Source organism: Mixophyes fleayi, chromosome 5 (assembly GCF_038048845.1).
Source record: "Mixophyes fleayi isolate aMixFle1 chromosome 5, aMixFle1.hap1, whole genome shotgun sequence".
In the NCBI taxonomy this organism is placed as follows: domain Eukaryota; kingdom Metazoa; phylum Chordata; class Amphibia; order Anura; family Limnodynastidae; genus Mixophyes; species Mixophyes fleayi.
This window is the reverse complement of record NC_134406.1, coordinates 249,125,560-249,148,380: the sequence shown is the minus strand read 5'-3', so window position 1 is coordinate 249,148,380 and position 22,821 is coordinate 249,125,560. Positions and strand designations below refer to the sequence as shown.

Genomic DNA, 22,821 nt, shown 5'->3' with positions numbered 1-22,821 from the left:
TGCTTCCAGATATTTAACACTGCTGTATACAATCTAACATAGGTTCCTCTTTGGCTCATCTATTTTATACATGTGCTCACCTCTTCCTTAAAGCCTTCCAGTCCCCCACCTAACCGACCTCCTACCAGCCTCCCACCTACCGCCCTCCCTATCCTGCCCTCCTCCTACCTCCCTCCTCGTCATTCTCCTCTCTCCCCCCCCCCCCCCCCTCTCCGTCTCTGCCTCCGTTCTCCCCCTTTCCTCCTCCTACCCTTGCGTCTCTGTCCATCCTTCCCTCCCCTTAGATTGTACGCTCCTTCGAGCAGGGCCTCCTGTTCTCCACCACCTTAACTCTGCTCTCCAGCTCCTTGTCTCTGCTCTCCAGCTCCTTGTCTCCTCCGTGAGGTCCTCTTGCCCTTCTACCCCGCTGGGGGCTCTCATCTAGCTGTACATTGAGCTTCCGAGTTACTGTGCTTTTTGTTAACTGTTCCGTGCTGTCTCACCCTGTATCGTGTTTCTGTCTGTCCCTGTACGGCGCTACGGATACCTAGTGACGCCTTATAAATAAAAATTAATATAATAATACAGTAACACATCATTGTAATTCACTTTTACACACTACATCAGCGGCTGTGCCTCAGACGGAAGGTTTGCTTACCCACAAAGCCCTCAAAACCACTACCCCTGCATACTTCTCAAATCTTATATCAAAATACCTTCCCTCCTGCCCTCTTAGATCTACCTCTGACCTGCGCCTTGTCTTGTCTCTAGTAACCACCTCTCATTCCCGCCTACAAGACTTCTCTGTTGCTCTCCACTTATGGAATTCCCTACCACACTCAGACTTTCCCACAGCCTTCAATTCTTTAGATGCTCTTTGAAAACCCATCTCATGTCTGCATTTTTTTGTCTACCTTGTATGTCCCTGTTTTCCCTACTGTACAGCGCTAAGGAGCACTGTGGCACCTTACAAATCTACAATACATATCTTTCCACTGTCTCTTTATATGGAGATCATCTTATGTGGCGCCACAAAGGGTCTTTACACACAGTAAACAAAACATACCAAAACTTCAGAGACTCCAGGCAGGCTAATGCAGTAAAGACTGAGCAGAGGAACAGGTATGGAGAAAAAAAGGGAAGAGGGCCCTGCTCAAATGAGCTTACATCCTAAGGGAGTGTAGACAGAGCTCAGGCACACAGGGAGCAAGTTGAAGAAGTGGGGAGAGAACGGGGGCTGGGAGAAGAGGGGGAGAAAGGCGGAGGAGATGAGGTGGTTAGGTGGAAGGTTGGTAGGCCTTTAGGAACAGGTAAGTTTTGAGTGCCTTCTTGAAGGAGGACAGATTGGGAGAAAGACGGATGGAGCAAGGGAGGCCGTTCATAGGACAAAACAGAACATGACATACAGGGCAGTACCAAAATAAACGGTACAATTAAAACAACTGCTGAGAGCAGGTGCACAGGGCAGAGGTGTGTGAGTGAACTGCAGAACACTAGAAACTTGGGAAGGAGAGGTGGGCAGGGAACTAAAGCAAGTTGAACCTGTGCCCAGCAGTGTGGCTGTAACCAACGGGATCAGATCAGTGATGAAGATGCAAAACAGAAGACGAGAAACAAGAGCCGGGGTCTAATGTGAGATGCAAAAATGAGGCTGGGGAGCTGAAGGCAGATATACAGGCTGTTATATTTGGGATACGTTGGCACGTCTTCATTTCAGAACCAGGGACCCTCCTTTAGAAACCTATGATTTTTACTTTACAAAACCAGTCTTCCTCATCTGTTCCAAATCTGTTGCGCCACTCTGCAAATCCCTATACTGCTAATATTAATCCCTGCTCTCCCCACTGTCCAATGGTGTGAAGCACTGTGGTGCCTTACAAATCAAAGATCGTACTCTAGTAAAATAAAGGAACATGGTGGCCCCAGGGTGTAGATCCTCTAGTTATCCCATCCAGTCAGTCATTGTTCATATCAAGCGGGTTACTTCCAAAGATTTCCAGTAGTAATCGTAGATTTTGGCTGTAAGGAGGACATGTTTGTCAATGACAAAGAGATAAGAATTAGGGTTTCCATCTTTGATTGGCAGCAGTTTTTAATAGATGTTATAATGGAGTGCTAATCTGCTTTTATGGAGAAAATTGATGCCCAGAAGTCTGGCTGCTCAGGCTGCATGTTAAACTACAAGGCAGACCGGTGAGAATCTGTGACCTACAGGACTTTCTGCTGTGTAACAAGTAGCAGCCCTTGTAACTAAACAATAGATTAGACAGTTTAACAGTACTGTTTGGATTAGGTGGCAACATAATGAATGTGTTTGATTGATGGGGGTGCTTGTGCTGAATGGCTGGCTCATGTGCAGCTTGGTGTAGTCTAGTCATATCTATGCACATAGGTTGTCGTGAGCTGACATCTCTCTAGAAGTAATATAATCTGGTAGGGTTTTTTTGTCTGTGATTGTCCACATGTGGGTAATTTTGTCTTGAATTAAGGCAGTGGTTCCCAATGGCCGTGCCCCTAGTAGACCACACTTTAAGAATATGTTTAAGCACAGGTGATTGCATGAAAGTGACTGCACTAATGAAGTCTCCTTGGTTTTAATTTAAGCATGGATATCGGTAAAATCTGGACAGAGGGTTTAAGTGGGTTTGAGGACCAGCTTTGGAAACGCCAGCTTCAGGCTGTAAGAGTGAGTACATATGTATATCGGTAGTATTCCCTAAATAGAGCCAGAATATTACATACAGTCCTTGCCCTATCGGAGCCCTTACTGTCATCCCTACCAAGCAACCACACCAAGACCAGTTTTTACATCCTACAAATAGAGCATCCAGAGGAAAAGCACGTAACCACATGGAGAACATACCTGTCCTGGTTGAAATTGAACCCATGGCCCCAGCGCTGTGAGACAGCAATGCTAACCACCATGCCTCCTGTGTATTACAAGATGTTACCTGTGCTGTATGTAGGGGTGTGAGGATATCATGGGAGTGGTTGGCTCATGTGTCTGACATCTTCAGTTCATAGTTGTGTTCTATTGTAAATGGTGAGTCCAGCTCCTGCTGTATTTCCCATCATGGTGGAATGACGGCTAGACTAGGCAGTACTCCGGTCTAGGTGGGCTTTAGAGTGGTATCATGGGGTACACTAGGCTAGTTCCCTGCCCATGACTCTAAATCTGAGGTCCAGGCATTTCTCCACAATCCCAATATTTGGCCTATTAGATGTGGTTGCTCAAAATCCCCATAGTTTTAACAAAAGGAGACAACGCCACTATTCCTCAAAAGTCCACATAAGTGCCCTCAACCGGTGGCTCTACAAGCCTTCACCTACAGCTCTCTGCTCTTTCCTTTATGCCGTCAGACTTGATTATCATCATGTAACACTTGTTTGTCTTACAGCTGATAATGTTACAGTGGTGGTTATTTGATTAAATGTATTATTTTAGCCTATTGCTGAGATTAAGGGTAATGTGTGTCGCTTGAAGTGTATCCGGTTCCTTATCATGGGTCTAATGTGTGTTAGCTGTTAGGATAAAGGTTTGAATAGGATTAATTCAGGTATTTCAATAGGAAGATGCTCATCAAGGGCCTGATTGATATCCGTACGCAGCTTGCTGTTAATGAGCACGGAATGTGGGCGGAATTCAAATCTGTGCAGATCTCTAGATGAGTTTCTATTTGACTCTGGGGGGCATATTCAATTAGCTTTTTGATTCGCGGTAACGCGCGTTGCCGCGAAAAGTGCGCGTTCTTGCGGGTATTACGGTACCGCATTAACGCGGATTTTCGTTCGCAACCCTATGGGCTGCGAACGAAAATCCACGTTATTGCGGTACCGTGTATTAAGTTTCGCGGCTGTTCCGGCGCGTTACCGCGAATCTAAAAGCTAATTGAATATGCCCCTGGGTGTCTGTACGCTCTTTCTATACGTTACATGCCGTATATTAACAGTCACAACAGATTGCAGGATATGCTCATACATAGTACACGTTCTATCTAGTGGCGGGCATGCGTGTCATTTTTTAATACAAAGACTGTTGTGCCAGTCATCACTGTCAGTCGACACTTACACCTGCCCTGTAGCTGGTGGAAATGATATGGCTATAAAGAGCATACTTACAAGATACCCAGGACTTGAACCAGCCGCATCTGCGTTGGCACACCCTCGCCATGGCTTACAGTAAAGGGACTACGTTCGTCCACCACTTCCCGTTCAGCTATTCAAAATGTAGACATTCGTGTCATATGATTTCGGACATGAATTGCATTCATTGGTGTAAGGTGACGGGTAGATGTAGTTTGCCAATAATTGCACTGGTGTATGTCAGTGTCGTATGGGAGTCATTTCTCCTGATCACTTTGGGGCAGCATGGTGCCTTAGTGGTTAGCACTTCTGCCTCACAGCACTAGGGTCATGAGTTCAATTCCCGACCATGGCCTTATGTGTGTGGAGTTTGTATGTTCTCGTGTTTGCGTGGGTTTCCTCCGGGTGCTCTGGTTTCCTCCCACACTCCAAAAACATACTAGTAGGTTAATTGGCTTCTATCAAAATTGACCCTAGTCTGTCTGTCAGTGTGTATGTGTGTTAGGGAATTTAGACTGTAAGCTCCAACGGGACAGGGACTGATATGAGTGAGGTCTCTGTACAGCGCTGCGGAATTAGTGGCGCTATATAAATAATTGGTAATGATGAAATGGTGATGATCACTGTACACCCAGTTCTTAACAATCTGTCTCTCCACATGTGTAGTCAAACTGACAACAGACCTGGTTCTTTAATGATCTGGCTGACTAACTGCGCAGCTCTGTTACCTTGTTTACCTTAGGAGGTAGGTATGTTGTTCTATCCATATATAGTGAGTACAGATGTTATGGTATATATTATAATTTACACCGGTGTTTCCCAAATCCAGTCCTCAGGGAGCCCTAATATGCACTGATAGGGCATTGATTTGGGGAACGTCGACCAACACAGTAAAGCAGGGGTGCTGAAGTACCCCCAACAAGTCATGTTTTCACGATTTCTCAGCAGCAGGGTTGATAATTGCTGACCCAGTGAACTCATCTGTGCAAGATTAAAGAAATCCTGAAAACATGACCTGTTAGTAGAATTCCTGCATGACATAGGTCACCAAGTGAATTAACAAAACACGGCCACACTACTTATAACAAATAGTTTACCTTTTAATATTTATATTTCATAAAACAATGTGACATCATGAGCTCAATCTTGACACAACAAAACTAGATTTGGTCATCACAACTGTTTTTGCAGTTTGCCCGCGGCTTTGTTTCCAATAGAAACACAAAATAAGAAAAAATGGCACAAAATATTCTGTGTACTCTGTTTTTGGATTCAAACATGCAATTCCAAAATGATATAAATAAAACACTTTTTTTGTACTTTCTACATTTCTGATTGTGTCCTGTGCGGTTTGGGTTGGTTCTTCCCTGTGTTGGGAGGGCTGACAGGGGACCACGGTTGTTTTCCATGATGTGGGCAGGTGTGACAAGGTTTTAGTGGCCCCTTCAATGCATCGTATAATTAAGTCTGCATTGTACAGTAACAAAATTATCATAGCTATACCTGCAGGAAGGTAGAAGCACCAATCATTTATAACTAACTACATTCCTTCCTGCAAGAGCCTATTATTGTATATATCCTGTGCTATGATAATGATGGGCCCCTTCTGCTTCCCACCTTGCTCCCCCCTTCAATATCTGTCACCCCTCCAGTTTATGTTGTATCGTCTTTGTACACAGCAGAGATCAAGTCTGTTATCTTTGTCCCACACGGTTCTCAAGATCTTCCATCCGTCGTGTGATCTGCTCCAGTGAGTTTATGTCAAGGAATCACCTGATATTAGTATCTCAGTCATCACAGTTACGTTTCTGCAGCAGGAATGGGGACGTGGGTGTCTAGAAAATGGGGCTGGAGAAGGCGCATGGACCCCTTCACCACTGAAATGATATAACCAGCCTGCCTACCAATCAGTTAGATATCTGTGATTGGCAGATCAATGAACGCTCTCACTAGCCATTGTTCAGCATTGAAGCAGAGGGTCTGTTATTTTAAATCATTTTCTTGTATTTTTTTAATAACATGACATTATTTGGACAGTTACCTGATTGGTAGCTAAGCATTGCAGTCTTCTGTGCTCTGTGTATGAGCTCAATGTTATGGTCTTGCCTCTAAACCTCACTCTATCGTATTTTTTTTTCTGGATGGAGCATGAAAAATGTTCACATGATGTTGGGCACACTCCTCGGACCAGCGTGTCCTGTGAACGCCAATGAGGGGCAAGAAAACTATTCTTTGCAATGATTTTTCTTTTTTAATGATTAAAACCAGGGTTTCTCATCCCTCCCATGGTTTGCAGATTTCCTTCATCATGCAGTGATCATTTAATAATATTCAAATGGTCTTAAATGTCTACACCTGCTGTCATACAAAGGAAGCCACAAAACAATCTTTAGGGAAGGTTTGATAAACTGGTCTTGACAAATGGATTTTAAACCTGCCCTTAGGTCCCTAATACATTCTATGTGTTCCTCGATACTGAGATTGAGTCCCATGCGCCACCCATGCCGTGATCACTCACAATTGCCCTTTGCAACCTCTGGCCGAGAGCAACCTGTATGTGTTTATTTCCCTCAGACCCGTGTACAACTTCACAGTCCCTCTCGGTGTGTGCTTGTAAAAAGATCATGAACGGTGTCAACCTACTTAGTCCCAATGTGGACGTATGAAGGTATGATCATATTGATCAGCCATCTGCGCTACAGAATTTGCTGGCGCTATATAAATAAATGCTGATGATCTGCCAGTATGGTTATCATTGAATTGGTCATTTGATATGCAGACTTTCTGACACAAATCTCCCCATATATGGTTATGGGTGGTCCTTCTTCACCCTATGACTGACCATGCTCCAGAAAGCGCAGGTATAGACTGAACCTGAGGATCTATCCACTGGGATCTACTGAAGTTTTACTGTGGGCTCTTCACCTCGGACAAAATGACGTGATTCGCTTCATTTGTTTATTCTAGTGTGTGTATGCAAGGATTATATCTATCTGCCTATTGGGTTAATTGTAATAGACAAATGCATTTTGTTCTGTTTGGGTTATTCATCCTATGTCCTAAACTATCTGCACATAATCCTGAATGTGACAGTATTTGTGAGTGCGTAAGGTACAACTTGCTATAGAGCAATGAAGTAGGTCCGCTGTCCATTCATATACATAAGTATTGTGACTGAAGTATGGTATTAGAGGCAATAGCATAGGCTTCAGCAGGAGTGACTCGAAAAGCCATTGTGTACTTCTGGTCTGTACTGTAAGCAGATAATGGTGTATGCACTAGGCGGAATAATAAAAAATAGCCAGGGTAGGAAATTAAATTAGAGATTAGGAAAAAGTTCCCTTTACTGTTTTGCTCCATAATGTTGTTGTACTGCATGTGTAATATTGTTAATTTTATTAAGGTGTTTGACTTTAGTCAGAGCACCCTTTGTGGTATCTATATTCATCTCCTCCTAGTCCAGTTTTGAAGTGAACAGAACCAGAATACTCTGTGGACAAGCAGAGCATCAGAACACTCACAGCACCACAGAGTAATTCAGGAGAAGTGGGGTAATCTGTGACTTGTCCACTTGTGTGACGGAGTAAGGACAGGGCTACATGTAACAGGAGCAGCGTTATCATGTGAGGAGGGGAACGGAGGCAAACGAGTACACAGACAGAGCAAACGGAGATCCTGTTCCTCCACTATATAACTCTCAGATAATATAATGATGTGAGGCTCCTGCCTCACCTCTGTATTACACAAATCATACATTCAATCTGTTTATGTCATGCACAGAACATTATACTCTGCTCCACACTATGGTGAGGAGCAGCTTCTACTTCTCCCGCAGACAGACAGGACTCTGCTGTCGTTAAACTAATGTGATGTTTGCTTTTGCCACAAGAGTTCGTGAACGCATGAAAACATTCCCCATCTTCTACCAATGCCCAAAGGCTTTAAAGAGAGGAACAGGGGCGGAAAAAGGGTTGATTTATAAACAGACTTTAACATTGTAGTGAATTTGCAAGTTGTCAATATAATGTACTTTAAAGGATATATTGATGGGTTAGCCTCTTGACTTCTTCATTTGCATTGTACTGAAACTCCATTATATTCTTACACTGGCATTGTTCTTCATTGGGCTTTTCTGTAATATTAAATATGTTTAAGAAAATTAATCAACATTTAGATTCAGGACTTGCGTTCCAAAGATGATTGACTTAAAATCAGAGACTAATGATGTATGTCTACTTATATAGAAACAAAATTGGAGAAGGGTATTCACCAACATTGCTCAAAGTTTAAAATCTGCACTGAAACCATAGCAACCAATCAGCAATTAGGTTTCATCTGTCTAGTGTGTTACACAATAGAAGCACATTGTTGATTGGTTGCTATAGTTTCGTGCAAAATTGCACGATATAGCAATTATAGTAAATAGACTTCACATTGGTCGAAGTTATCCATCTAGTTCGTAAAGAAAATGTATTTATATGAATTCCATCCCATCACAATTCACCACAAAACAATGCCATGATTGAAATGGTGGGGGCACGAATCTCTGGATCTCAGAGTTTTCCATAAATAGTCCCCAGCTGTCCTACTGTTTGGCGGTGGGGGACCTTTTCTAGAAGAATTTAAGTTTGATAGGAGGAAAAAGCGAAGATATGTTTCTATTGTTAAGTCTTAGATCTAAAATTTCAAAAGAAACATTAATAAATAAACCAAAACCACAATAAAAAGACAGGCTAGATGGATCATTAGCTTCTTTACTACAAGATCTATGTGACAGCTCCACGTTGTCAGGTCCAGAGACCTTTGTCAATGTAACAGGAGGTAAAATACTTAAGGAAAGAAAATAACCAAGAAATTTCAGGGAGTAAATGGAGACAAGCGTTAATGAATTCTCACCTTCTGCTTGTGTTGTGAATTTGATAGCAGACATGGAACAAGAGACTGTGATTTCACTATTTTCTGCTTTTAATTCCGAAGAATAGTCTGAAAGACACAGAATATACCAGCGATGCAGACATGACGATTCCAAGGCCGGTACATGTGTTTAATGCGGCCACAAAGCTTACTTGCGTTACATTAATGGTGTAATAAATGTATTTAATTTAAGATAATAAATAACAACTGATTTGTCGCATACAAATATAGATTACATATTAGAAGACTTTTGTGCCCTTTACCACTATGACTGGCAGATTGCATATTGAGGTATTGGTATCAATAATCACAATACACCACTGAGCAGTTCTTACCTTGGTTGGAGAGGTCAGTAGTTGCTTTCCAATTGCTCCATCCTGGAAAGAGATTTGTGTTAGCAATTTCCCGCAATCTCCAAGTGCTAAATGTCATTGTATTCTGGACCAAAAGCCTGTAAAATGGGTCATATCTTATTTTATCAATGGATTTTCTTTCTATCTGCTCTCCGAACCCCTGACAAATCCTTTCAAGAAATGGATTAAAGAATACCCCAAATTTGGCTTAATTATTATTAAAAAAACATTGGGGCCCAGAACCAGGGTCAAAAAATGGTAGGTAATGGAGTAGGACAGAGTGAGATTATATATATATATCTCTATATCTATATATACTGATGGAAGCACTGGGAAACCAGGTGACAGTATATATGTGTATCCCAGCTGTATGTCTTAATTGTTTTAAATCTCAATGGACTTTTACAATGCTATTGGAAAGCTCTGTTCGGTTCAAGTGAGAGCCGCTTTCCAGGGTCCCTGGAGTGAATGGAGGAGAGTGGGTGGGCCTCCATTTCTTTAGGGCAGTTCTGGTCTTCTACCTACCCAGTCAGGTAAGAGGCTGAGTGCCCAGAAGACCGAGCTGTGGTGTAGAGATAAAAAGGAAGGACAGCCTTCAAGTTGACCTCACTGCTTGGAAAAAATCAGGAAATGAAAACCTTTGATAGTTGGGAAAACTTGTTGCTCATGATTATTGTTTTGTGTGGACTGGACAATAGATTCTCCCATTTGTATTTTGCACAATAAAACTAACTGTGGGTTGCAATCTAAGTTTGTCTCAATAGTACTCTATTGAAATGTGCCGCCGTCTATACTAGACCAACATACACTGTATGTGTGTGTGTATATATGTGTGTTGCCAGATCCAGTTTTCATGCTTCCACAGCTACCCCTGACTGCGCAACCTTTTCAAGGAGTCAGATAGGAGTTTACCAAGTCAACATCTAGAGGACCCTGTAAGGACGGACAACTTGAGGTGAGAAACTGAAGCAGATGGAGGAGAAGAAAACCTGGAAGCTACATAAGTAAACATGTAACATACATTAAGAAGGACCACATAATATTGCTTGAAGATTCAGTGCAAGTGACAATGCACACTGACCATTATATCGATAAGCCCACTATATATTATTTTCTGGTACGCAAATTTATGGTGGAATGTTTGTGGTCCTAGATCATATGATTTCTAAAGGATATTACACTATGATCTTTCTCTGTTTCTTTTGGTGAGAGTAGCTGATCTTCCTGGATACCTGTGAGAGGATACCATTACTTGGTAGAATCACCAATTCAACACAGCTTCTTGAAGTGTCTGTTACAATCATCTTTCTGGTACGAATATTTTTTCAACACGTCTATCTATAGAAGGCGCCTACTTCATATCTACTTTTGTTATCTTCTTATTGTTTCTGGACAAACCAACCAGTTTTGAAGCAGAGCTGCCACATGTACATATGGGACTTATCTTCATATGAACTTTAATTTGTATATGTCAGATATACAGTGAAGCGCCAAGTATATTCACACACACACATATATATATATATATATTATCAACAATTAACAATAAAGAGTAGCATGCAAGTTCTCATTCGCTATTGAATGTCTTGCCTTGAATATGGATACTGTATATATATCCATATTCAAGGCAAGGGATTCAATAGTGAATGAGCACTTGCATGCTACTCTTTATTGGGTTTGTTTATAGAGCCACAATCAATTATAATATTGTTATTAAAACATCTTTGAGGGTTGGCAAATCTCATGAGAGCAATGGGTGAGGGGAATGGGGAAGTGAGGGACTTAAAATGATGGAAAGTGGGGTAGTGAAATATCTCAACCGTGCTGTGAGAAGCAAGAGATCAGAGGAGAAGCGGGTTGTGAGAAACAGGAGACTGGAGGAGAAGCGGGTTGTGAGAAGCAGGAGATCGGAGGAGAAGCGGGTTGTGAGAAACAGGAGATCGGAGGAGAAGCGGGTTGTGAGAAACAGGAGATCGGAGGAAAAGCGGTTTGTGAGAAACAGGAGATCGGAGGAGAAGCGGGTTGTGAGAAACAGGAGACTGGAGGAGAAGCGGGTTGTGAGAAGCAGGAGATCGGAGGAGAAGCGGGTTGTGAGAAGCAGGAGATCGGAGGAGAAGCGGGTTGTGAGCAGCAGGAGATCGGAGGAGAAGCGAGTTGTGAGAAGCAGGAGATCGGAGGAGAAGCGAGTTGTGAGAAACAGGAGATCGGAGGAGAAGTGAGTTGTGAAAAGCAGGAGATCGGAGGAGAAGCGGGTTGTGAGAAGCAGGAGATCAGAGGAGAAGCGGGTTGTGAGAAACAGGAGATCGGAGGAGAAGCGGGTTGTGAGAAGCAGGAGATCGGAGGAGAAGCGAGTTGTGAGAAGCAGGAGATCGGAGGAGAAGCGGTTTGTAAGAAACAGGAGATCGGAGGAGAAGCAAGTTGTGAGAAGCAGGAGTTCGGAGGAGAAGCAAGTTGTGAGAAGCAGGAGTTCGGAGGAGAAGCGGGTTGTGAGAAACAGGAGATCGGAGAAGTGAGTTGTGAGAAGCAGGAGATCGGAGGAGAAGCGGGTTGTGAGAAGCAGGAGATCTGAGGAGAAGCGAGTTGTGAGAAGCAGGAGATCGGAGGAGAAGCGGTTTGTGAGAAACAGGAGATCGGAGGACAAGCGAGTTGTGAGAAGCAGGAGATCGGAGGAGAAGCGGGTTGTGAGAAGCAGGAGATCAGAGGAGAAGCGGGTTGTGAGAAACAGGAGATCGGAGGAGAAGCGGGTTGTGAGAAGCAGGAGATCGGAGGAGAAGCGAGTTGTGAGAAGCAGGAGATCGGAGGAGAAGCGGTTTGTAAGAAACAGGAGATCGGAGGAGAAGCAAGTTGTGAGAAGCAGGAGTTCGGAGGAGAAGCAAGTTGTGAGAAGCAGGAGTTCGGAGGAGAAGCGGGTTGTGAGAAACAGGAGATCGGAGAAGTGAGTTGGGAGAAGCAGGAGATCGGAGGAGAAGCGGGTTGTGAGAAGCAGGAGATCTGAGGAGAAGCGAGTTGTGAGAAGCAGGAGATCGGAGGAGAAGCGGTTTGTGAGAAACAGGAGATCGGAGGACAAGCGAGTTGTGAGAAGCAGGAGATCGGAGGAGAAGCGGGTTGTGAGCAGCAGGAGATCGGAGGAGAAGCGTGTTGTGAGAAGCAGGAGATCGGAGGAGAAGCGGGTTGTGAGAAACAGGAGATCGGAGAAGTGAGTTGTGAGAAGCAGGAGATCGGAGGAGAAGCGGGTTGTGAGAAGCAGGAGATCGGAGGAGAAGCGAGTTGTAAGAAGCAGGAGATCGGAGGAGAAGCGAGTTGTGAGAAGCAGGAGATCGGAGGAGAAGCTGGTTGTGAGAAGCAGGAGATCGGAGGAGAAGCTGGTTGTGAGAAGCAGGAGATCAGAGGAGAAGCGGGTTGTGAGAAACAGGAGATCGGAGGAGAAGCGGGTTGTGAGAAGCAGGAGATCGGAGAAGTGGGTTGTGAGCAGCAGGAGATCAGAGGAGAAGCTGGTTGTGAGAAGCAGGAGATCAGAGGAGAAGCTGGTTGTGAGAAGCAGGAGATCGGAGGAGAAGCGGGTTGTGAGAAACAGATCGGAGGAGAAGGGGGTTGTGAGAAACAGGAGATCGGAGGAGAAGCGGGTTGTGAGAAGCAGGAGATCGGAGGAGAAGCGGTTTGTGAGAAACAGGAGATCGGAGGAGAAGTGGGTTGTGAGCAGCAGGAGATCAGAGGAGAAGCAAGTTGTGAGAAGCAGGAGTTCGGAGGAGAAGCGGTTTGTGAGAAACAGGAGATCGGAGGAGAAGTGGGTTGTGAGCAGCAGGAGATCGGAGGAGAAGCAAGTTGTGAGAAGCAGGAGTTCGGAGGAGAAGCGGGTTGTGAGAAACAGGAGATCGGAGGAGAAGTGAGTTGTGAGAAGCAGGAGATCGGAGGAGAAGCGGGTTGTGAGAAGCAGGAGATCTGAGGAGAAGCGAGTTGTGAGAAGCAGGAGATCGTAGGAGAAGCGAGTTGTGAGAAGCAGGAGATCGGAGGAGAAGCGGTTTGTGAGAAACAGGAGATCGGAGAAGCGAGTTGTGAGAAGCAGGAGATCGGAGGAGAAGCGGGTTGTGAGCAGCAGGAGATCGGAGGAGAAGCGAGTTGTGAGAAGCAGGAGATCGGAGGAGAAGCGGGTTGTGAGAAACAGGAGATCGGAGGAGAAGTGAGTTGTGAGAAGCAGGAGATCGGAGGAGAAGCGGGTTGTGAGAAGCAGGAGATCAGAGGAGAAGCGAGTTGTGAGAAGCAGGAGATCGGAGGAGAAGCGAGTTGTGAGAAGCAGGAGATCGGAGGAGAAGCGGGTTGTGAGAAACAGGAGATCGGAGGAGAAGCGGGTTGTGAGAAACAGGAGATCGGAGGAGAAGCGGGTTGTGAGAAGCAGGAGATCGGAGGAGAAGCAAGTTGTGAGAAGCAGGAGATCGGAGGAGAAGCGGTTTGTGAGAAACAGGAGATCGGAGGAGAAGTGGGTTGTGAGCAGCAGGAGATCAGAGGAGAAGCAAGTTGTGAGAAGCAGGAGTTCGGAGGAGAAGCGGGTTGTGAGAAACAGGAGATTGGAGAAGTGAGTTGTGAGAAGCAGGAGATCGGAGGAGAAGCGGGTTGTGAGAAGCAGGAGATCTGAGGAGAAGCGAGTTGTGAGAAGCAGGAGATCGTAGGAGAAGCGAGTTGTGAGAAGCAGGAGATCGGAGGAGAAGCGGTTTGTGAGAAACAGGAGATCAGAGGAGAAGCAAGTTGTGAGAAGCAGGAGATCGGAGGAGAAGCGGGTTGTGAGAAACAGGAGATCGGAGGACAAGTGAGTTGTGAGAAGCAGGAGATCGGAGGAGAAGCGGGTTGTGAGAAGCAGGAGATCAGAGGAGAAGCGAGTTGTGAGAAGCAGGAGATCGGAGGAGAAGCGAGTTGTGAGAAGCAGGAGATCGGAGGAGAAGCGGTTTGTGAGAAACAGGAGATCGGAGGAGAAGCGAGTTGTGAAAAGCAGGAGTTCGGAGGAGAAGCGGGTTGTGAGAAACAGGAGATTGGAGAAGCGAGTTGTGAGAAACAAGAGTTCGGAGGAGAAGCGGGTTGTGAGCAGCAGGCATCTGTCTGGAGGAAATTTGTGGAGGTGGATTGAGCAATCAAAAGAGAAGATGCTGATAGTAGAGTGAGACTGGAGGTGTGAGGCGAAGAACGAACATTGGTGAAGTCAGAGGGTCACATTTGTGTTTCTTTTCAAAATCAACTGAGCCCACCTTCTGCGCACATGGACGTCACTAACTGAAATCTATAGATGCCTCTATCCGGTCACTTTCATGTGATATGTGTATGTTCAGGTGCTGTTTTGCTATCCCTATATATTCTGCCTTTACCTCTTGCCTGATCAGCAGGATACTGTAGTACTGTATTGTAGTTCTACAAGCTCCAGCATGCCCAGATTGTTAATGGCACCCAGGGGCTGACTGGGACTTGCAGTTCCACAAACTAAAATGGTGTTTTATACTTTTTCATGGTATTACCGTAGACCCATTACCCCAGGGGTGTAGGAAGAGTCCTAGTGCTTTCAGCACTGTGCTGGTTCATCCTGGATGAGAGGGGGAGGGAGGGAGGGAGGGGGGGGGGGCGTCACTCCTAGGGAATCCAGCCCAGTGCTTAACAGCCTGGAGTTGTTTTTTCATTATAGCAGGGGGACTCCTGCTGCGTGTCCCCCTGCTATAATAACAACCATCCCGGCTGGTTTGTGAAGTGCTGAATTTCTCAAAATTAATTGTAGTTATAGGGGGGACCCCACGTTTAATGGCAGCAGTGTGATTGTCTGCATTTTCACTGTTGGCAATCACACTGTCAGTATTTTATAAGTGTCAGGATTTCTTTCATGTAGGTATTTAGGCTGTAGTTATTTTCTGCATGTTAGTGTTTGCAACATTAGGTATTTCCTACTTGTCTGTATTTTAACTGTCGGCATTTTAGTGTCAGTATCCTTTGTGTCTGTATTATTTGAGTAGGGAATATGATTTCCATCCATGTGACTTGTCTCTGATCTCTGGTAGCCCTGACCCCTGGTACTACACAGCCCGCTGGGGCTGTAACTTTGGTCACTTTGTGGGTTAAAATCGAAGAGAATCTTAAACGCAGTACCCAAAAGGAGTCAGTGTCAACCAATAGAAGCACAGAAGGTCCCCCTCCTAACAGGGCCCGAGCTTGGTTGTTCAGAGTTCCCTTTGTCCTGGGTTGATGCATGCACCATGACGTTCTGTTCAACGCTTCTCTGTGCATGGGCAGAAGCGCCTTCACTATGCATGCGCTACCCCCCTATGCTTGCTCCAATGCCCCTGCTCTACTCAGAAGGTAGAACAGCACCTGCTGACCTGCCAGGCACATGTGAGCTAGCGTGGCGCCAGAGAAGCATGGCGCCCTCCTACTGTACTTACCTTACAGCATTCAGCCAGCCCCACTTCCTCACTTCCCCTTAAGTATAAACTCTTCGGTTATTTCAGACTTTAATATATTAGTGTCTAGTAATGGGTTTCCTTTCTGTTTAAAGAGTACCTAATCTGACCATTATTTATTTACTAGAAAGTTAATGCTTAAGACAGTGTAATTACTATTTTTCTTAACTGGTTATTTACATTTTGAGTGACAACCCCAGCAAAGTAGCATGCTCAGTAAGTGAAAGACGTGCTGGGCAGCACTCCGCCACCTAAGGTAATGCTCCAGACCAGTAAGGAATGCTGAGAGCATCTACGTGGAGGAGTCACTTGTGACGAAGACTAAGCACTGGCCAGCTTGGATCAGAAGGACAGAGTGACGACAGAGCGCTGCCCAGCTGGGATCAGAAGGACAGAGTGACGACAGAGCGCTGCCCAGCTGGCATCAGAAGGACAGAGTGACGACAGAGCGCTGCCCAGCTGTAATCAGAAGGACAGAGTGACGACAGAGCGCTGCCCAGCTGGGATCAGAAGGACAGAGTGACGACAGAGCACTGCCCAGCTGGAATCAGAAGGACAGAGTGACGACAGAGCGCTGCCCAGCTGGAATCAGAAGGACAGAGTGACGACAGAGCGCTGCCCAGCTGGGATCAGAAGGACAGAGTGACGACAGAGCGCTGCCCAGCTGGAATCAGAAGGACAGAGTGACGACAGAGCGCTGCCCAGCTGGAATCAGAAGGACAGAGTGACGACAGAGCGCTGCCCAGCTGGAATCAGAAGGACAGAGTGACGACAGAGCGCTGCCCAGCTGGAATCAGAAGGACAGAGTGACGACAGAGCGCTGCCCAGCTGGAATCAGAAGGACAGAGTGACGACAGAGCGCTGCCCAGCTGGGATCATAAGGACAGAGTGACGACAGAGCGCTGCCCAGCTGGGATCATAAGGACAGAGTGACGACAGAGCGCTGCCCAGCTGGGATCATAAGGACAGAGTGACGACAGAGCGCTGCCCAGCTGGAATCAGAAGGACAGAGTGACGACAGAGCGCTGCCCAGCTGGAATCAGAAGGACAGAGTGACGACAGAGCGCTGCCCACCTGGAATCAGAAGGACAGAGTGACTACAGAGCGCTGCCCAGCTGGAATCAGAAGGACAGAGTGACTACAGAGCGCTGCCCAGCTGGAATCAGAAGGACAGAGTGACGACAGAGCGCTGCCCACCTGGAATCAGAAGGACAGAGTGACTACAGAGCGCTGCCCAGCTGGAATCATAAGGACAGAGTGACGACAGAGCGCTGCCCAGCTGGGATCATAAGGACAGACTGACGACAGAGCGCTGCCCAGCTGGAATCAGAAGGACAGAGTGACGACAGAGCGCTGCCCAGCTGGGATCATAAGGACAGAGTGACGACAGAGCGCTGCCCAGCTGGGATCATAAGGACAGAGTGACGACAGAGCGCTGCCCAGCTGGAATCAGAAGGACAGAGTGACGACAGAGCGCTGCCCAGCTGGAATCAGAAGGACAGAGTGACGACAGAGCGCTGCCCAGCTGGAATCAGAAGGACAGAGTGACGACAGAGCGCTGCCCAGCTGGAATCAGAAGGACAGAGTGACGACAGAGCGCTGCCCAGCTGGGATCAGAAGGACAGAGTGACGACAGAGCGCTGCCCAGCTGGGATCAGAAGGACAGAGTGACGACAGAGCGCTGCCCAGCTGGGATCAGAAGGACAGAGTGACGACAGAGCGCTGCCCAGCTGGAATCAGAAGGACAGAGTGACGACAGAGCGCTGCCCAGCTGGAATCAGAAGGACAGAGTGACGACAGAGCGCTGCCCAGCTGGGATCAGAAGGACAGAGTGACGACAGATCATAAGGACAGAGTGACGACAGAGCGCTGCCCAGCTGTAATCAGAAGGACAGAGTGACGACAGAGCGCTGCCCAGCTGGGATCAGAAGGACAGAGTGACGACAGAGCGCTGCCCAGCTGGGATCAGAAGGACAGAGTGACGACAGAGCGCTGCCCAGCTGGGATCAGAAGGACAGAGTGACGACAGAGCGCTGCCCAGCTGGAATCAGAAGGACAGAGTGACGACAGAGCGCTGCCCTGTGAAAACAACGAAGGCCAGGACATTTTTATTTTACAGAAATAAAGTCATAATATCTCGAACATGACAGATCTTCGTAAAATAATTGAATTTCTTCATGATTAAACATTATTCTAAGGATGAGAATGGATTTAATTCAGTTTTCTATCCCAGTTATATATATGTACCTTATAAGAAATGTATATTCTACAAGCAGTACCTTCACAGATGCTGGATTTTACTTTCTCAGTGATATAGCCCATTGAGCTGAAGTCTTCAGCATGAATAACATGTTTCTCTTGTGGAGCTGAAGCAATTTCTTGTAACTCCTCGTCGATCGCCTTTCCCACTCCAACAGCGTAGATGGTGATGCCTGAGAAGGAGACAGAAAGATTGCTGCATAATTACGTCATGGTTATTAAATCCACAACAACCTCCAAGTGACCTGAACTGACCACAACTGTGAGTAGTCAGAGAGTCGTACAGTACAGAGAGGCTTCTACAGATACCGGCACAGTCAGACACCTAGTGATATACATGGTACAACAACACAGTACATGCATGGTGCTCTCATATAATAACACTGCGGCTACCGGCACAGTTAGACACCGAGTGATATACATGGTACAACAACATAGTACATGCATGGTGCTCTCTTATAATAACACTGTGGCTACCAGCACAGTCAGACACCTAGTGATATACATGGTACAACAACATAGTACATGCATGGTGCTCTCATATAATAACACTGCGGCTACCGGCACAGTCAGACACCGAGTGATATACATGGTACAACAACACAGTACATGCATGGTGCTCTCTTATAATAACACTGCGGCTACCGGCACAGTCAGACACCTAGTGATATACATGGTGCTCTCATATAATAACACTGCGGCTACCGGCACAGTCAGACACCTAGTGATATACATGGTACAACAACACAGTACATGCACGGTGCTCTCATATAATAACACTGCGGCTACCGGCACAGTCAGACACCTAGTGGTATACATGGTACAACAACACAGTACATGCATGGTGCTCTCATATAATAACACTGCGGCTACCGACACAGTCAGACACCTAGTGATATACATGGTACAACAACACAGTACATGCATGGTGCTCTCATATAATAACACTGCGGCTACCGGCACAGTCAGACACCTAGTGATATACATGGTGCTCTCATATAATAACACTGCGGCTACCGGCACAGTCAGACACCTAGTGATATACATGGTGCTCTCATATATTAACACTGCGGCTACCGGCACAGTCAGACACCTAGTGATATACATGGTACAACAACACAGTACATGCATGGTGCTCTCATATAAAACCACTGCGGCTACCGGCACAGTCAGACACCTAGTGATATACATGGTACAACAACACAGTACATGCATGGTGCTCTCATATAATAACACTGCGGCTACCAGCACAGTCAGACACCTAGTGATATACATGGTGCTCTCATATAATAACACTGCGGCTACCGGCACAGTCAGACACCTAGTGATATACATGGTACAACAATACAGTACATGCATGGTGCTCTCATATAATAACACTGCGGCTACCGGCACAGTCAGACACCTAGTGATATACATGGTGCTCTCATATAATAACACTGCGGCTACCGGCACAGTCAGACACCTAGTGATATACATGGTACAACAACACAGTACATGCACGGTGCTCTCATATAATAACACTGCGGCTACCAGCACAGTCAGACACCTAGTGATATACATGGTGCTCTCATATAATAACACTGCGGCTACCGGCACAGTTAGACACCAAGTGATAAAGCCCCCCACCCCACACACAACAAAAGCACCCCACACCCCATACACAACAAGAGCACCCCATACACAACAAAAGCACCCACAACTCCTACACAACAATTGAAGCATCCACACCAGTGTATATATCTTTATGCCTATCTAGCTGCACTCAGCTTCCCTGGATTGTCTGAATCCACAGACACAATAAACATTATTTTATTTTTTCCACATATAGTTTTTTCCTCTTCCACGGGTTAGGTCAGCTTGCCGTATGCTCATTTTCTTCTCATGCCGCATGCAGTGAGCCGAGACATAATTAACTGTCTGTAGAAAACACAAGTCTTATAGAAAGACCCGAGCTGGCTTTCTACAGAATCTTCAGAACTTTAGTTCAAAAATAAATGACATCAGTTTAATTAGTTTTCTCTGGGCCCTGCCAAATATCTCAGCCTATGAATGAATCTTCCCTCTTCAGCTTAATGAAGTGAAATATTAACATACGCTGCTAATGCTAAAAAAATACACCTGAAAGAAGGATCCGGTCTGCAATGATTTGAACAGAAATAGTAAATATAGAACGCTGGCCAGCATTGGTAATTGGTGCTTTTCTATAGAGAAGTTGTGGGCCGCTGGGTGATAGGGGCTCCTGTGGTGACTGTCTGAATGGGGTCAGCCTTTCATCACCACAGAGGGAAATATACTTTCTATTAATTATGGTGGATTTAATTAAGATACGTAATAAAGTAAAAACAAAAAGTCATGGATCACAACAAAACTGATGTGTAAAATATACCTTTAGATATGTAAATCGTGGGAAAGAGCATTGCATGCCATGCTTTGGAAAGTAATCTACAGTATTCTGCTGTCAACTTTTGTGGGATGACAGTTGCCATGGAGATCTCTTTATAGTGAGCAGCAATGAACTGTCATTGCTGATAGCAGATTCCAGGACAATAGATGTGCATTGTCCTGACTGGTTCTTTATTTCATTTTCTTAAAGGGAGAGGATACAATTATCTGTAGCTTATAGTGGAGTGAACAGAACAGTAGGTAAAACTTGCAAATTTCAGTGTAAGTAGTTAAGTAAATAATTTCTATAAAACCTAATAAAAAAATATGAACTGGGACAGACTCTCTCACAGATATGGTAGCATTCTTCCTGCACGCAGGAAGTCAATTATTTATCTGCAAACATATCTGTCGCAGGGGCAAACGTAGGATTTGTAGAGGGGGGTTTCCACACCACGCCGCCAGTGGGCGTGACCAGCATGCATGGGGGCGTGGCTATAATTGTAGACAGTGCTTGGCTGCTCTCCAACTCTTCCTATCCCCATAATATACATGGACAATGCTGCGTGCACTACTGTTAGGTGCACGCAGCTCTCCCTTTTCAAGCAGAGCCGTGTGAAGCAGGAGCAGAGTCCAGCTACTTCAATTATACAGTGCCCAAGGCCTGGATGGGGGGTTTCCAGGCACTAGGAACCCCCCCCCCCCCCCCTCGGTTTTCCTATGTGATGCTACATCAAGAAAGAAAATATTAGTTTATCCTGTATGGTAAAATATTATTTTAGCACTGATAAGATTGTAAGGTAATGAGAATAAAGTAACATTCTTCCTAGAAGTAAGATAATAAATACATAATACCGCTCTGTTTCGCCCGGCTTGCCCAGTCGGCAACTTCATCTTGTGCTCGGCCGTCAGTAAACACAATGGCCACTCGCGGGACACCCAAGGACCTTCGTCTGGCGCCCTGTGTCTCTGTAAAGCTTTTTTCATGCATAAGCTTGAGGGCAAGTCCAGTCATGGAACCTCTGCCCATGTATTTCATTTGGGAAACGGCTTTCTTCATATCTCTGGCTGAGCTGTATTGAGCCATAGTGAATTCTGTGCGGACATGAGTGGAATATTGTACCAGTCCCACACGGGCGGCTTTCTGCGAGATCTCTAGTGAGTCTATGATCCCATTTACAAACTGCTTTACTAGTTCAAAGTTGTCCTCCCCCAGGCTTTTGGATCCGTCAATGACAAACACCAAATCAACTGGTCCTTCTCCGCATCCTGAAAGACACATACATCATTGGTTGATTTTAGTGGTACATGGCATTTAACCTATAGAACAAAGTTGCTTTCCCTGCTTTAAATAAGGAACGAAGAAAATAATGTAGGAGCCAGCTGGTTGTTCTAAAGAAATTTGAAAGATTTGCATCCATTGAAAGTTAGGAGCCAGCAGTAAATTTAAAAAATATATTAAAAATGACAGGTGAAATAACCAATTTTGCTAATGTCCAGAACAGAATTGAATACACCACTACTGTATTTATATGTTGTTTATTGCTCTTTTTTTATTTTTTCAATATTTGCTGTGTAGTGTGATATATTTTATAAGGCAGCACGGTGGCAAAGTGGTTAGCACTTCTGCCTCACAGCGCTGGGGTCATTAATTCAATTCCCAACCATGGCCTTATCTGTGTGGAGTTTGTATGTTCTCCCTGTGTTTGCGTGGGTTTCCTCCAGGTGCTCCGGTTTCCTCCCACACTCCAAAAACATACTGGTAGGTTAATTGGCTGCTATCAAAAATTGACCCTAGTCTCTCTGTCTGTCTGTGTGTTTTAGGGAATTTAGACTGCAAGCACCAATGGGACAGGGACTGATGTGAATGAGTTCTCTGTACAGCGCTGCAGAATCAGTGGCGCTATATAAATAAATGGTGATGATGATGATGATAAGTGTGTGTAATGTTTGAGTTTTTACTGTAATACCGGTTACTCCCACCAGAGGGTGATGCCGAGACAGAAATTCACATTTTCTTGTCTTTTCCTATGTATTTGTGTACAGTGAAAACCACATTTTACCACTGGAAATCTTTAACTCAGAAAGCTTGTTTTCCTTGTTAAAGTAGTTGCAGCTGTAAAATGCCACTTATGGCAATTTAAGCAGATTGAGTGCTGTAGCATTGTAAACTTGGTGATACTGTTTCTTTTTTTTATGAGACAAGCTTTGCAGAAATCCATTCTCTTTCATCAGTTCAAGCAATGCAAACATGTTACAAGTCAAGATAATAATACAATATAGTTAAATTGTTGTCACTGTGTGGTTTTATTCTAGAGATCATTAATCCCTATGGTACTTCTTGTACTTAAATTCAAGACACCTCTAGAATGCAGCATGAAGCTATATTTGGTCTGTCCAGTACAACATAAATGAGAACA

At 45.2% G+C, this 22,821-nt stretch overlaps 1 protein-coding gene across 1 annotated transcript in view; it reads right to left on the bottom strand.

Annotated features, from left to right (window-relative positions):
• Window positions 1-5,141: 5,141 nt before the first annotated feature.
• MATN2 (matrilin 2) overlaps window positions 5,142-22,821 on the bottom strand; it is an 81,714-nt gene continuing 64,034 nt past the window's right edge. Inside the window, exons 13-18 of the mRNA XM_075213846.1 lie at window positions 21,257-21,670; window positions 18,037-18,189; window positions 9,312-9,353; window positions 8,959-9,045; window positions 8,105-8,194; window positions 5,142-5,812 (exon numbers count right to left, since the gene is read on the bottom strand). Of these exons, the coding sequence (XP_075069947.1) occupies window positions 5,757-5,812; window positions 8,105-8,194; window positions 8,959-9,045; window positions 9,312-9,353; window positions 18,037-18,189; window positions 21,257-21,670 (842 nt within the window). The 3' untranslated portion in view covers window positions 5,142-5,756. The remainder of the gene's footprint in view (window positions 5,813-8,104; window positions 8,195-8,958; window positions 9,046-9,311; window positions 9,354-18,036; window positions 18,190-21,256; window positions 21,671-22,821) is intronic.